The following is a 15842-nucleotide window of genomic DNA, read 5'->3' as shown; positions in this document are numbered from 1 at the left end:
CCAATTCTGAGTATGGGTGTGTTACTTACACTAATAGTGCTGCAAAGTGCAAACCTTGATTGGCTTGTTCACGTGGGCTTATTGGGGATTGGTACTAAACTGATGGACAGTGGCATTCCAGGAGCAGGACTGGACATCCTTGATATATGTGTCTCTATGACCGCTAGAGCTGTCCATTCACATTCATGGAGGGCCACCTTCCTGTAGAGTTTAGCTCCAACATGCACCAGTACATCTGCGTGAAGCAGGAGCAGACATGGCAACCCCAGCTCTGTTAGTTTGCACTTTTCTAGCACTGGGTAGTTGAGCCTGGGCATGTTGTGCTTCAGTTTAGACAGCTTTTAAGGTTGGAAATGTTGCTGGCTCTAAGAGGTTTAACAACTCACTGGTGATATTCAGGTAGCAGTAAATGCAGTGTTACCTGAAATATAATCAACAAGTTGTTTTGGTTATTTAGAACTAGTCTAATATCTCACTCATTCCTTAATGCTAATTTCACCATTTTCATTCACAGGGACTTGAATCGCTCTGACTCCGATTCTTCCTTGGTTATATCCCAGACTGGAGAGCAGTTACGCCTGTCCTACAGTTCCAAAGGCTTCCCAGTGAGGCCCACTTCACTCCTGCATGGCCCCATTTCACGCTCTGAAGAGGGAGCCCACTCCCACGCACACAACGGAGGCAACAGAGTTCACGATGGGGGCGCATCTCCAGATGGAGTTCCTGATAGTCCTATATTAATGAAGAAGGTGTATAGCATAGAGAAATCTGCCAGTATGAGTGAGATCCACGGCTCCCAGGCAGGGATGACCATGTCAGAATCCTCACGCTCCTTAAGCCCAAACTCCTCTGAGCCTGATACAGCATCCCCCATTGGACTGACTGGGGGGAAGGCTGGAAACCGCATACCCCAGATCTCCTCAAAAAAGAGCCCCCTAGAGGAGGACAGTGGCTCCACAGGTGAAGACACTGACTCTGTTGCCAGTCGCAAGAAACATACCTTCAAGATCTTCAAAAAACAGAAGAAATAAGACAACTGGACAACGGTTTTGTTTTTCCCTTATTTTTCTTTGTTGTATTGTTGAGATAAATGTTTTTTATTAATTTTTTTCCCCAAGTTATGGCACAACCAAACACCTTTCCAAGGTCTTTATAGAAATGTTTGCTTTTTCAGAGGAACACTTAGGAACAAGCATGATTTTGGGGTAGGATGGGAACAAAACACCAGTGGGAAAAGGGAGGAACTTTTTTGGGGGAATGTAATGCATTATTTATTCAGCAGGAGACAGTGCCAGACTTTCAAAGAAATCTTCCCTCTGATGGACGTTTCTTTCCTTGTATAATCTGTATCAGTTTGCATGTCTTCGCCTTTGTTTGATTGAACTTTGAATGCTCCTAGATGTTTGCTTGTTTCTTGTTCCCCCTTGCTTACAATATGAAATAGCCTGGTTCTTTTGTTTCTGTTAGCACACTCTTATGTCTTTCAAGTTCAAATTAATTGTCAGCGAAACGTTTAATGGTATTCTTCGATAAGTGTTTGTTGATGGTCAGAGAAACTGTAAAAGGGCTGAACTATCAGTGTGAAACTCCCCTCAATTATGTTGCACTATCTCTTAATGTTGACGCATCGGTTTTGTAAAGAACATTTAGAATATGCTGGAATACGCACTAAAACGTTTACACAAACCATGACAATGAAAGTATCTTCAAGGCTTCAGGGATTTCTAGTATGTTGAAGAATTACATGATTAGAACAGTTGATCATTGTTGATCATTCCAAATCATTTAGAAAGTGCAAGATGGTTCATGAATATGCACATTGTTTTTTTGAGCATTTACTCTTAAACATGCCCCTGTTGACTGTTTCTAATGACATCATCCAAAATCCAAGTTCTCAAAAAAAGTGAATGCACACTTCACTTTGTTCAAATTATAGAGTAATTTATAGTTTCAGCAGATCTTGCCATCTTGTATTCAAAGTGCCAGACTAAAACCACCATCCAGAAAATGTATACACTCTATAAAGGTTTTCTTAGATCACTTATCTGAGATCTCATCTTAAATAGGTTTACTGTAAAGATGCAGATTTTCCTAATCATGGTGGAAGGGTGGATGTCTACATCTGGCATTTTCGAATTGGAATTGAAATACTTGGATGTATTTTGTCTCTTTTGAATTAAGTCATATAATTTTTTTTTTAGACCCACAATTCGACGAATCCTTCATTTCAGGTGTTCTTTTATATCACTTTAAATCTAGACCATACGCAATTGCTGTTATAATTGAGTGACTTGCCTTTAAATGGTCAGTAGTTCCGGCAGAAGGATTTTACCACTGTGCATTTTCTAAGGAAGTGGAGGCCAGTCTCTGTTCTTCTTGTGGTTTACATGTTCACCAAGATAAAGGTCTTTTTTTTTTTTTTTATCCCAGTGCACTAAAAATTTCAAGCACACTTTCTGAAAAGAGAGGGGGGTTAAGAATCAAAAGGCTTCGTGAGGGATGTCACTATGCATTTTATTTATTTGTTTTACCCACAGGCTTTGAAGGTCCTACGTATCCATGAACCTGGAGGCAAACCAAAGCAGTGCTGCACGAAACAAGTCATTTCTTTTGTGAAAGATGGTACAAGACCACATCCAAATGTGTATCAACCAATCAGTCTTTAACAGAAATACAACTGTGCAGATTGTTTTTTCTTTTGCACGAAGAAGCTCTTTTGTCAGTGAGTATGTCAGTGTGTGCGCATCAGTCCGGTCCAGTAAACTGCACTTTGCCGTGTTGATGCATGTTCTCAACACCAGTTCTCAAACACGGACAGGGGAGAGACCGGAGCTGTTTTAGACTCTGTTGCCCTTTAGATATTTCTTCTCACTTCTCCGTTTGAGCTATTTATGCCTATACTGTACATAAAGAGGTGAAGAAACAAAGTAAATTGATCATTTTGCATCTTCTGTAATGTTCAAAACTGTAGTCTTCAAATTTTATGGCACTCCTGCATGAAAGCAATAAAAAAAATTAAAATGAGTGAGTATTCCATTATTCCCATTTTTTTTTTTTTTTTTTTGCCAATAACACATACAGTGGCCCCAAAATATTTTTGGTCTAACTAGCTAGCTATCATGATGTCGATAAATTGTTCTACCGTTCTATTAATGTATTGATATGTCTACTGTTCTAGATATTGTTCTATCAGTCTATCTACTGTTCTATCTTTCTGTCTATCTAGGTAGTCAGTGTTCTAGTTATCTTTCTGTCGATATCTTGATCTATTTTTTTGTTCTATCTACTGTTCTTTCTCTCTGTCTCAAACAAACAGATAGATCTATTTGCAAAGTCCCATATGTATATGCACATCATTTATGTCCTCGTATGAATCAAGACAATGTGGAAACGCTTCATTACCCAGAATGCCACTTCCTGTGTGGCTAATTTAGTAAAATAACTTGAAACGAAGCTAATTCCTAAATTATAAAATTCAAGACATTCCCTGGCATATCCGCACGGGGCACAGTTATAGCATAATTTTAAAACTGCCTTGGGTATATATTAATATCTAGGAAAGCTGTACTATAATCCAAATCAAAATACGGTTGTCCAGAAACGTATACAGCACTTAACCTGAGAGTAATTATTCATGAGATATGCTAAGTTTGCGTTCGAGGGTGGAACTCCTCAGTTCTGTTTGCTTAAACTCTTACACCTGCAGCTCAAACAGGATGTTATCCGGGTACCTGCTTTGGCGTTGATCACATGAAATTCTGCACTGCAACGGTCTTTGATGCGGATATGGCGCAACCAGACAAATAACGCAACAATATGCGCGACTGTGCACAATGAATGCAGCAAAAAGCTTCTTTTTAATCAGACAAAAGTTGCATTGTTTAATCCTAATATTCTAATGATTGTTGGGTTTCGCGGAGGAATGATGGCAGATCTTCCAAAGAGATGTTTCTGTTTGTGTTTATATGTCATTATTTCTGTAAGTACAGTGAGTGCATTTCAGATGCAAATTCGAGGTAGACCTGTAGTTTACATGCATAACTAAATGTATCTGTTGTTTATTTGTTTATAACCAGATGTCTTTACCTGGCTGTCTGAGCCGGTCCAGTAGCACAGGTAACGTGGCTTTTCTTGACGCACCTGGCGAGCCCGTCTCCAGCTGTCCTTTACGCGTAAAGTACAGCTGTTTTCAGTCGTCCGTTGTGCATGTTCAGGTTCTGGTTTCCTTCGATACTGGATCTACCTCAGTCGTTTTCCACAAATCCTGGACCTGCGAGCCAGGACACACCAGAACCCGATTGGTAAACGTACGTTTTCCTGACTGGCTTGTGTACCGACCTGACTGGATAATACACGGGTCTGAATGGGTTCTCAGCTGTTTATTGCGTGCTTGGATCGGACCGGATGAGTCCACCGGGCCTGGCAGGTTTCCTGGAACTAGTGTGACGGTTCTCCTTGATATTCACTCACCACTGAGTCGACCCTTCAAACAGCACCAGCTTTGTGCCAAATGGGACACCGATTTGCTCTGGAGAGTCGGAAGAGATGACATGCAACAGTGCTTGGAGGAAAATGGTATTATATTATATGTAATATACATAAATGGCACAATAATGCCACTTTTAAGTGTTTTTATTTGCAAGTTTAATCATAAAAAGTGCATTCTCTACAAGTTGTCACACTCTTTTCTTTTAAGAGGTGGCATCTCTTCTCTCCACAATGTATGCTTCTACTGGTGAACGTTATGGCATCATCAAAACCCTCCAGCCATTCAGAAATGAAGTTTTGGAAGGGCTGAGAATCAAATCCATATATTATCCCTGGTGGGAGCTTCTTTATCTATACTTATTTGGCAACAAGGTTTAAGATTATCATTTAATTTGTGCAATAACTTCATGATTGTTGACTTTTTAGGTTTGCTGTTTCGCTTTGGGTTTTGGTGGAAAAACCTTGCAGTAACCCTTTATGTGGGCTTCTGCTGCACATTGATTCTGAAGATAATTATGTCACCCCTACAATGTTCCTCACTGACACTGGTAAAGCTATGAACAACTTATTTCTGTTTTTGATCAGTTACAAAATGTACCAAAATTTCCTGTGGCTCAGTGGTAGAAGATTGCATCATCAGCCCTAAAGGTGGTGGGTTAAATTCCCAGAGAACGCACATACTGGTAAAAAATATAATAAAATGTATAGCTTGAATAATAATAATAATAATAAAATAATATAGCTTGTAAGTCACTTTGGATAAAAGTGTCTGCTAAATGTATAAATGTAATGTAAAATGTCTGATTTGTTCAGGTAAGATTCATGTCCAGGTGCATGGAGATGCCAGGCACTCCTCTGCGTTCCTTTCATCTTTTAAGGTTCCTCTTCATCAGTGGTGTCGAATCAGCCTGGAGATTCTGGGACGTGTAGTAAGTTTAAGGATGCATTCATGTGTAATGATCTTGAAGTATTGCGTGATAGGTTGGTGCACAAAGGCCACAGATTTGGTTCTCAAATTGTTTCAGAAATAGCTTATTGTTATCCCATAGGCGCCAATGGATTTATAATGTAGTTTTGCATTAGAAAAGTACAAGTTGGCAAATAAAGGTGCTTTTACAATTTTCTTTTTATTAATAATAATTTTTGTGAAAAATAATAACTTGCGTATCTGCATCTATAAAAGCATACCCATGGATTTTTTTAATTTATTTATTTTTATATATACAATGTAACATTTATTCCAGAACATGTTGAAATGAAAACGTATTTATTTGGTTTAAAGTGGGCCTTAACATAATGTCTGAAAACTATTATATTTGCACACAGAGATGGCCGTGCTAATATTGTTGGCGAATTAAATTTTTATATTTTGTAGCACAGACGTGTGCCCATATAATTTGTGGCTCAGTAGCAATGCCATTCATACATTTCTTTAATTCACTTCTTGTACCAACTGATCCAGTTATATGTGAAACTCATTTTCCCATATTTCCCTCTCCTGTAGGCAACAATTTCTATTGCATGTACGGAAGGGCAGCAGAAATTTGTTAGCACAGCTGAGCATGTGTAAGAATCTTCATTTAAAGCAGTAAAACTTACATTTCACAATTGTTACATTTAAGAAAGATCTGGTGTTTTGGGCAGATTTGGCAAGAACGTCATGTTGGACGACACGCATGGATATTTTGTGATTGGTGGAGGTAAATTTGTACGAGGCATTGAAGGATATTATGGACCAGCTACATATTATCGTATAGAAGGCCTCCCAGCTGACCAGGTAAGATATAATAGCATTTTTTGTTTTTTATATTATATATTTATGCATATGGTGAATTATTATTGATAGTGACTTACATTGCATTCAATATATATATAATAATAACGTGTGTGTGTGTGTGTGTGTGTGTGTGTATATATATATATATATATATATATATATATATATATATATATATATATATATATATATGATTTTGGCATTGCCCTATATAAGCTTTGAATATACTCTGAGCTTCTTTTGAATATACTATTATATTTTACATCTTCACAGGCTGAGATTGACCCTCCTCCTATAATCTCAAATGTGAATATAACCGGATGGTTCCAGTCCTGTGAGAATTTCAAATCAGAGCTTTTTATGTCTGCACTAGATGACTCTCTTGCTGTAAAGAGACCATCAGGTCAGTACCATAGGTGTCCACTAGCTGGCACTAGAGAGCACAATATGTTTTTGTCATTGTCTCCAGTTGTTTTGTTTCACCACATCAATATTCGCATGCAGACAGCTGTTTGGACACATACACAGAGCTGCAACTGAATCACAGTATTGTCAACTCAACGGAACAGTGTATGTTCTTTGAATCAAATCCTTACAGACGCCAAGCAGCACAGTTGACCAAACTACTATCACAGAAATATGGTACGATTGTATTTAAACAGTTTATTGATGGGTGTTCACATTATACACACTCTACTCTTTAAAAGTTTGGGGTCAGTAAGTTTATATAAAGTTTATATTCTGTTATTGTTACCTGTTTTGTAGGCAGGGTGAATGCATCAGCTGTGAGCAGGATTCTGTATGCTCTAGTCCTCCGTAAGATCAGTACCGCTCACAGTCTGGATGTTATAACCAGGGTGATGCCTTTCCTGCTGCAGTCTGGCTGTTTGGGAGACAATAGAGCACTGCATCTGGCCTCTGTACTGTACAGCAGTGGATTCGGAGTCAGGAGACAGCCGTACAAGGTGTGTGTGTTTGTTTGGGATAATGTGGTTTCTCATGCATCAGTTCTACATGTCTAATTGTAATCTGAACTCTGTGAAAGTGAATGAGGATTAGTAGTTTAACATGAAACCTGATGTGTGGCATCGCAGGCATGGCAGTTGGCCCTGCTGGCAGCTCAGAAGGACTGGAGGTTGGCGCTCTTACGTTTAGGGCACATGCATCATGTAGGTGACCTGGAGGTGACCCCTGACCGTGACCTTTCCTATGCTTATTACATTAACATCGCAAGACAAACCAGCATAGATCAGAAGAATCCCTCCCCACAGCAAGTAAGAGAATTTTTAAGTGTCTTTTTTGAAAACAGCACTCAAATTCGTAAAATCACAGAAGATGGTTAAAAAAAGATAGAAGGAAAAATTATATATATATATATATATATATATATATATATATATATATATATATATTTCTCTAGTTATATTAATATATTACAGTTGCTTTTACATTCTCTTGCAAATAATGAGAAACCATAGGTTTGAGAAAGCAAATGTTTTGACAGAGAACAGTATAGTTTTTTGAAAATGTAATAGTTATTCATGCAAACGCAAAATATTTGCGCAAAAACAATAGTCTTTTGAAAGGATGCATTTTTTTTTTTTTTTGCGAGGATGCAATATTTTTCTGTGAGAATAACATTACCATTTTGTGAAAAATAAAATAATAAAATGTTTTTTTTGGAGGGGAATGCAATCGTTTAGAGCAAAAAAATGACATGCACGTTTTGCTAGAAATTGCAAAGTTTCTAAGGAGAATATAATTCTTTTGTGAAAGAACACACTTGTTTTTGTGAAGGCAGTGGTTTTGCAGGAGAACGTAATAGTTTTGTGTGAAAATGCAATGGTTTTGTGTGGGAATATGTGATTGCTTTGAGCAAGAGGAAAATTTCTTGAGGGACTATGATTTTTTTTCCATCACCATGTCCCCTTAGGGGCTCTGTAAACTTCATCTTGTATTATTGGGGATAAATTAAATTTAACTTTTCAGTTTTAATACAGGGTTTAGAAAGAAAAATGAGGCTGTGAGGCACAGCAAAGCATTGAAAATGTATTTTTTTCCAGTCAGACCGAGTAAATGTGCTTCATTGCCTTCACAGCTGCATTTTATTTTTCTTTGGCATCAAATTTAAGACTCTTTCAAGGTCATTATGAAATTAGATTCACATAAAAACTAACCCTTAAATTTAATGTTGTGTTGTGTTGTGCAAGGCAATTTGAAAAGCTTTCTAAATAACACTTTGTCTTCTCGGTAGACTTTTGTTGAGTTGATACATTTAAATGATGAAGAGACCCTGAAGGCCCAAACCAATGAAAATGATGATCTGTTTCACTGGCTAAAGCTGCAGGCGCGGAGTGGAGTGGCTGAAGCTGAGGTACTAAAACATCCAGCAAAAAAAAATCATAAATAATAAAGTCCACCGAATGTTCCATTTTGATGTTACAGTATTTCTCTGTACTAATTATTACAGTTAAAAATAACTTTTCTATTTGAATATATATTCAAATGTAATTTATTGCTGATGCAAAGCTGAATTTTCAGCATCAGCACCTTCAGAAATCATCCTAATATTCTGATTTTGTAACTCAACTTATGATGTGAATTAATGTTGAAAACCGTTGTGCTGATTAATATTTCTGACATCAAACTTTTAAATGCTAGTTTATTTATTTAATTACTCATTTTTCTTTAGCAAGCAATGGGGCGTATGTTATTCTGGGGTCAGCAAGGAGTGTCTCCAGATATTCAGACAGCAGTGAAACACTATGAGAGAGGTGCAACCAAACTCCATGACCCCGTGTCCATGTACGACTACGCCATTGTGCTCCTTACGGTCAGGATTCTTTGTCTTTGCTCTTATATGCAGTCCTGAATCTTATGTGTGATTCTTGTGTGATGGTTCATAAAGAATATTTGATTTGGCCAGCAGAGGGCAGTCTTGCAAAGTGTTTAAAATGAATGTTGCTGAAGAGAGAGTTTAGAGATCAAATGCACTAAACATCATATCATATTTTCTTGTATTAACAGGGTCAAGGAGTTCCAAAAGATGTTCAGAGAGCAGTCACGTTCCTTAAAAAAGCAATAGAACAGGTATGTCTTGCAGGTGCTGTGTAAAAGTTTGTTTAAAACCAGGGGTTTTCAAACTGGGAAAAGAGTACTGGAAGGGGTGCTAGGGAGTTTGTGAACAATTAGGAAAAAAAAGAATACAAAGTAAATAATAAAAAAATATGTAATTAAATATTTTCATCAATGTATAAAACATCTGACAATACAGTACTATGGTTAGAAGAAAAAGTTGGGCTGGCAGGGGGTGCTAAGGGCTAGGTGGAAAATTAAGAATAAAAAATATAAATAAACATTAAAATTGTGTAATGTTTTTCATAGTGCTGGATAATGATTAATCGCATCCAAAATAAAAGTTGTGTACATAATATATGTGTGAATTATGTATGTATAAATACACACACATGCATGAACATATTTAAGAATTTTTATATATATATATATATATATATATATATATATATATATATATATATATATATATATATATATATTCAATAATTAAATAATAAATACATCTGACAGTATATTACTATAGTGAGAATAGAAATGGGAACTAAATATTTTCCAAATAATATTTTTTATAATATTTTTACAGTATAAAAAAAAAGGTCTTTATACATAAAATATGTAGTTGCCTTTTAAATTTTAGGACTGGGGTTCCTCATATGATGATGGGAATATTGGGGAATTTATTTATTTATTTATTTTTGAAGATTGAAAAAGCTTCTAGTTTTGTCTTAATTTCTTGTGTATATTCATGTTAATAAAAAACTCAAATGGCATCTGTACTGTACTTGTTTTGAAGTTAATTGTCATATCTTAAAGTGAGGCAACTAATTAATATAATTGGATTATTAAATACAAGTGCAAATGCTCTTAATATGTTACTGAATGTAATGGATTCTCACTTGTTTCACTGTTTTTACTGACATATTTAGTGTAAACCACTCAATCCACGACCTGTATGTGATTTTTACACCCTGCAGGGGTCTGTTCCCGCTATCACTGCTCTGGGCTGGTACTACGAGCAGTATGAGAAGGATTACGAGAAGGCTGTACATCTGTGGGAAGAAGCTGATGCCAAAGGTCACCCTGATGCTGCTATAAATCTGGGAGTTTTCTACTCTCAGGGCCTATATCCTGGACAACCTGCCGACCAGGTAAACGCTCACACGCTGAAGTGCTTTTACACTTCATATTTATCAAATAAAGTATTCATTTAACTATGACTTTGTATCTTCATCAGTTTAAGGCATATAAGTACTATTTAAAGTCAGCCCAGAGAGGACACTTAAACGGTGGCATTGAATTGGCTAATATTTGGATTCATGGGATTCCTGGACGAGTTGCCAGACGCCCGGCAGATGCTGTTCTGTATGTAACTCAAAATAATATTATGCATTATTAATATATATTTTGATGTAGATATAAAAGCAAGCTTCATCAGCCATTCACGAGCATCATGCAACTTATCAAATTTGACCCCAAAAAGTCTGAATGTGCACGTGTTCACTCATTTTGAATGGGCATGATGCCTCTGTTACCCATAATCCCCTAGTTGTTGAAGAGATTCAGTTTTTATTGTGTGGCACCAAGTTATTTCTAGTTCACATTTTGCTGTTGCATTAATAGGAAAGGAAATTTTCTCTTTCTCTTTGGACTTTAGTTGGGTTAAATGGGCGTCTGAACAGAATGGATATCTGGGTACAGTCTTGAGGAACGGACTGAATGCCTATTTCAGAGGAGACTGGTAAACCTTTCAGTTTGAGTGCCCACAGAGATATAGATGCAGATATTAATCTATAATACTCATAATATTAAATTACAGCATGAATAACCTTTTAAATTTCATTTACATTTGAAAAGGATGTTGCACTTTCTATTGTTTATTTCATCCTCCCTCCCTCTCTCTCTCTCTCTCTCTCTCTCTCTTATTGTTGCAGGATCATGTCTTTGATTTATTATCTGAGTGCGGCAGAGAGTGGATTTGAAGTAGCTCAGTTTAATGTGGCGTACCTGTGTGAACTCAACTCAGTGAGTCCATTCTAAACCGTTTCTTTAGATTCAGATGAACTTCTTCACTTCAGTGGCTTTGACAGATGTTTTATATATTGTAGGTCTCTCTGGATCCAGCGCTGGTGACTCAGTGCATGTTGAGATATTATAACATGTCAATACAGACTCAAGATCCGGCTCCTTACGGTAATTTAACAAATCAAAGACTAAAATATAACTGATGTGAAAATGTATTGTATATCTCTTTGTTGAAGACATTTACAACAAATATAAAGTGTAAAGAACTTTTTCGAAAGTATTGCTGTTTGTTGTTTGAAAATTTATATTTTAGGAATTTGATGGGGAAAAATATTTAAATTTTGTTTTACTTTTTTTGTATATTGTTATTTTAATTTATTTATTTTTAATTACTTATTTCATTTTGTTTTTTTTCCCATATTAGGGTCTGTTCATTTATATTTGATCTGAAAAGGTTGACAACCGCTGCAGTAGAATATAAAATGAGTGTAATTTAGTGTGGGACAGAGTGGCAGTCATATATCTTTATATTGAACTGAAATGCTTGTCGTGAAGGGCACCTGAGGTTTGACTGTCCTGCGTCAGTGCATCAGTACATGTGCTCTTTCTCAAGCTCCCTGTAGCTTAAGCTGGAGTCTCTGCATGCGGTGATGGATGTTTGTTTCCCTCTCAGCTTTGATCAGAATGGGAGATTTGTTCTGTGGCGAGCAGGCTTTGGGCAGAAAAGAGGTTTCTGATGCCGCAGAGCTGTACAAGCAAGCAGCTCTCAAGAATGAACCGCAGGTACCTGTATCAGCAAATGGACTGAAGTGTAACCTTGAATGATCAGGAATCATCATTTTTAATAAACTGGTGATTTCAAGTCATTATTTAAAAAAAGTAAACTTTAGGCCAAGTCATTAATTTTTTTGTTTGTTTGTTTCTTCGTACAAGGTATGTTTGTTTATTTAGTTAGTTGTTTTTGTCTTAACAAGCTGTATTTGTTCTAACAAGCTTTGTTTATTTGTCTTAGTTTTTTTTAGTTTTTGTTTATTTGTTATAACAAGTGATATTTGTTTCTTTTAACAAACATAGTAGTTTATTTGTTCTGAGAAACCTGAAACTTGATCTCTTCTAACAAGCTGTGTTTGTTTGTTCTAAAAGATTTGTTTTTTATTTTCTCCAAGTTTTTGACTATTTTATGTGTGATTTTTCTACAAGTGCTATTTTGTTTTAACCGCAGTATTTGTTTATTTATTCATTTGTTCTAATGCACAATATTTATTTAACTTTTTTTGTTGTTGCTTTATTATTATTATTATTATTATTATTATTATTATTATTATTATTTGTTTTGCTTTAAGTGTTTTTTTTTTCCCTCACTGAATTCATTTCAAATTTGATTTCTGTCTCTTCAGGGTTGGTATAATCTTGGCCTGCTTGTCCAAAGCGGAGAATCTCTGCCGTTTAGTGTGCTTTCTGAGCTCAATTTGCTTCACCTTCACTTAACAGACCGACAGATGCTTCTCAGCACCCTGTACCAAAGGTAAGACAACACCACAATCATGAAACATCCAGACTGCCATTATCTTATTATATATATTGTTCTAACAATCTTTTACAGCATGTGTATATATTTTCCATAGATGTAGAGAGACCAATAGCACAGATGCCTACCTGCCCTGCACACTGGCACTGTTCAGCGCACACCTGCAATCTATACAACTACATCAGGATACTGCAGTAAAGGTCGGTCTGTTCTTGTCTTTGAAGTAGAAATATTGATTTTTGGCTGTCTGGACCAAAAGTGTACTGTAGCATAGAACATTTAATGGAATTATAAAGCAGTCAGTCAGTCAACCACAAAAAAAAAAAAAAAAAAAACGTCCTGGATGAACTCCTTGTTGTTTAATTTGCTTAATGATGTATAATCGCCTCATGGGGCAGCTCCTGTGGTTACTGTGTTAACATCATAATGATTTGTCTCTGAGATTGTCTAATGATGAGAGGCTAATTTTCACAAGTAGATGTTTCCTCTGTTCCTGTAGCTCATTGCCACAGTTTCGGCTGCTGTTGGAGCTCTTTCTTTTGTATTTGGACTAATTAAATGGAGGACAACACCACTTCACCAAACATCTCAAACATCTGCTTCCAGCCAAACTCAAGAGGAGGAATCCTAAAGAAAACTGCTAGATAACTAACTTTCTCTGATGTTTACTTCACCTTATTATTGCTTATACACGTCTCAATATTCTCTGTTTTTCCTCCATGCAAAGCTCTTGTTTAATCCTTTAAACAAAGCATTTTTATGCCATTAAGAGATGCAGTTTAAGCATTTTTATGCCATTAAGAGATGCAGTATAATTACAAAATGCCGTATAACTTGAAATTGAAGCACAATCTGACATTTTATTATACAGTGATGTATGTTGCATTTCTATTCTGGTGAACTTAAAGGTTAACTTAAAGATAATTCACCCAAAAATTAAAATCCTGTCATTTATTCACCAAGTTGTTCCAAACCTGTATGAGTTGAAAACAAAAAGACATTTTATAGAAAACTGGTGATCAAACAGTTGACTTCCATACTATGGGGAAAAAAAATACTATGGAAGTTAATGGCTACCATCAACTGTATTTACAAAAAGTCTTCAAAGCATCTTTTTTGCTCATCAGAAGAAAGAAACTCATACAGGTTTGGAACAACTTAAAGGTGAGCAAATGATAACAGAATTTAAATTTTTTTGGTGAACTATGGCTCTAATATTTTTTTTAAAGCAAAGCAACAGATTTATTTATAAATGATACTTTAAAAAAAAAAAGTAACTTTTTAAGATTTTTCTTCCTTGTGTTTGTCAATTATAAAGAATAATGATAATAAAGACATATTTTAAAATGTTGTTTCTGACGTGTTCTGGCTGTACCACTTTGGTGTCTCAAGGCAAACTCATTTTTCCCCCTCTTTGGAGGTACGGTGTCCCAACGGGGGCCACTCTGCCTGTGTCTAAAGAAAGAGTGTGAGGACTCGTGAGGCTTCTGCGCAGACTGATGCAAACAGCAGGTGTGCAGCAGGCTGTGATGTGCCCACGGCCACACCAGGGCCCTGGGAACACACACCGCAGCTCATGCTTAATTAAAACAACACGAATAAATGACTAACCCTGGGAGAGAGGGAGTTCACCACACTGTGTCAAGTGTCCAATCGTCAGGGGATGGTAATCTTACTGCGTTTGAATTCAAATAATGTGATGCTTTCTGTGAGACCCCAATTCTGGTGCCTCGTCATGATTTATGCATTTCACTTGGGCAGACTTACAATATACCTAATGCAAAGATCTTTTATTAAATAGTTTCTCTAAATTGTTCAGGGAATATGTTGGACTCGGCACACCGTTCAATCAATGTAATAGCTAAAGAAACAAGTTTTAAAGTCCTCAATCATCCTGAGAAATTGCCTCTGAGCTCTTTCTACCCGGCTGGCTTTTATGTGTAATTGCTAAACTTTAAATGATGTTTGTGACTTTAAAAGGCACCAGAGGAGTGTGAGGTATTTGGCACATTCCAGAAATAGGGTACAAAATAGGAGTTGCAAGTCTTAAAGTGAAAGTGAAAGGAGATGCTTAGGCTTTCAAAAATGTTTTCCATCCATCCCAGGAATTTAAACTAAACGTTAGTGTTATTATTAATTTGCATTACCGAATGTTGCTTTGCACAGTAGTTATGATGAACTGATCACTTTTTTTTTATATAAATATTAACACTGGATTTGAATTTGGCAGAGGGGGGCATATGTTTAATGTGTTTAAATGTTAATGAGTAATATTAATAGTATTTTTTTTGTTAGCAAGGATACATTACAATATTACAATTTTAAAATTGACAGTAGATATCAAAAACGAAAGTAAAGACCTTTGCAAAAGATTTCTATTTAATATTATATTATTTTCTGTTCTGTTCTATTCTTCAAAGAATTTTGAAAAATGCATGGTTTGCTCAAAAATATTAAACTATTATGTTTCCTGAGCACTATTCTAAATTGAAATAATGTTTCACAATATTAGTGTTTTTACTGCGTTTATTTGATCAAAAATAGTGAAACAATTTTCCAAAACACAAAATAATATTTATTATTATTATTATAAATTGTAACATTAATGGAAAGTGCTTTTTTGTCATTAATAATAATAATATAACACATTTGTTAACATAAAATGTTCTTTTTTTTGTTTATAATAAATAAGTTATGAAATATTTTTGTACTGTTGTAATTTTTATTTAAGGTTATTATGTTTATGATCTTTCACGTACATGTGAAAATATCCATAACCAAACAGATTACTCAGCAAATATATGAGCGTGTATATTTATTTAGAATCTAAACATCTAAACCTCATTAAATGGATTTATCTGTCTTATGAGGCATTGGAATGTAAATATCAATTATGATACAAATTGCATATTAATCAACTATAGTATGCAAAAATGTATTTCTTAGTAA

The 15842-nt window shown here is 35.8% G+C and overlaps 2 protein-coding genes across 5 annotated transcripts in view; both read left to right on the top strand.

Annotated features, from left to right (window-relative positions):
* The window catches only part of stim1a (stromal interaction molecule 1a), a 45452-nt gene extending 44054 nt beyond the window's left edge, over positions 1–1398 (top strand). For all 4 annotated transcript variants that reach the window (XM_059513952.1, XM_059513951.1, XM_059513953.1 and 1 more), the window contains one exon: positions 515–1398. In XM_059513952.1, the coding sequence (XP_059369935.1) occupies positions 515–1031 (517 nt within the window). In that variant the 3' untranslated portion in view covers positions 1032–1398. The remainder of the gene's footprint in view (positions 1–514) is intronic.
* A 2313-nt stretch (positions 1399–3711) lies between these two features.
* On the top strand, positions 3712–13538 carry si:dkey-24p1.6 (protein sel-1 homolog 3). The gene is made up of 23 exons (XM_059513950.1): positions 3712–3979; positions 4077–4575; positions 4697–4823; positions 4915–5036; positions 5302–5417; positions 5993–6054; positions 6133–6265; positions 6539–6668; positions 6770–6907; positions 7031–7230; positions 7360–7539; positions 8520–8639; positions 8958–9098; positions 9293–9355; positions 10318–10491; positions 10578–10705; positions 10998–11081; positions 11275–11365; positions 11449–11533; positions 12039–12148; positions 12763–12890; positions 12991–13093; positions 13393–13538. The coding sequence occupies exons 1-23, from the start codon at positions 3779–3781 to the stop codon at positions 13522–13524; spliced, it is 3267 nt and encodes a 1088-aa protein (XP_059369933.1). The 5' UTR covers positions 3712–3778; the 3' UTR covers positions 13525–13538.
* Positions 13539–15842: the final 2304 nt, after the last annotated feature.

Source organism: Carassius carassius, chromosome 28, assembly GCF_963082965.1.
Source record: "Carassius carassius chromosome 28, fCarCar2.1, whole genome shotgun sequence".
Taxonomy (NCBI): domain Eukaryota; kingdom Metazoa; phylum Chordata; class Actinopteri; order Cypriniformes; family Cyprinidae; genus Carassius; species Carassius carassius.
The sequence above is the reverse complement of the archived record's forward strand: the minus strand, read 5'-3'. Positions and strand labels throughout refer to the sequence as shown.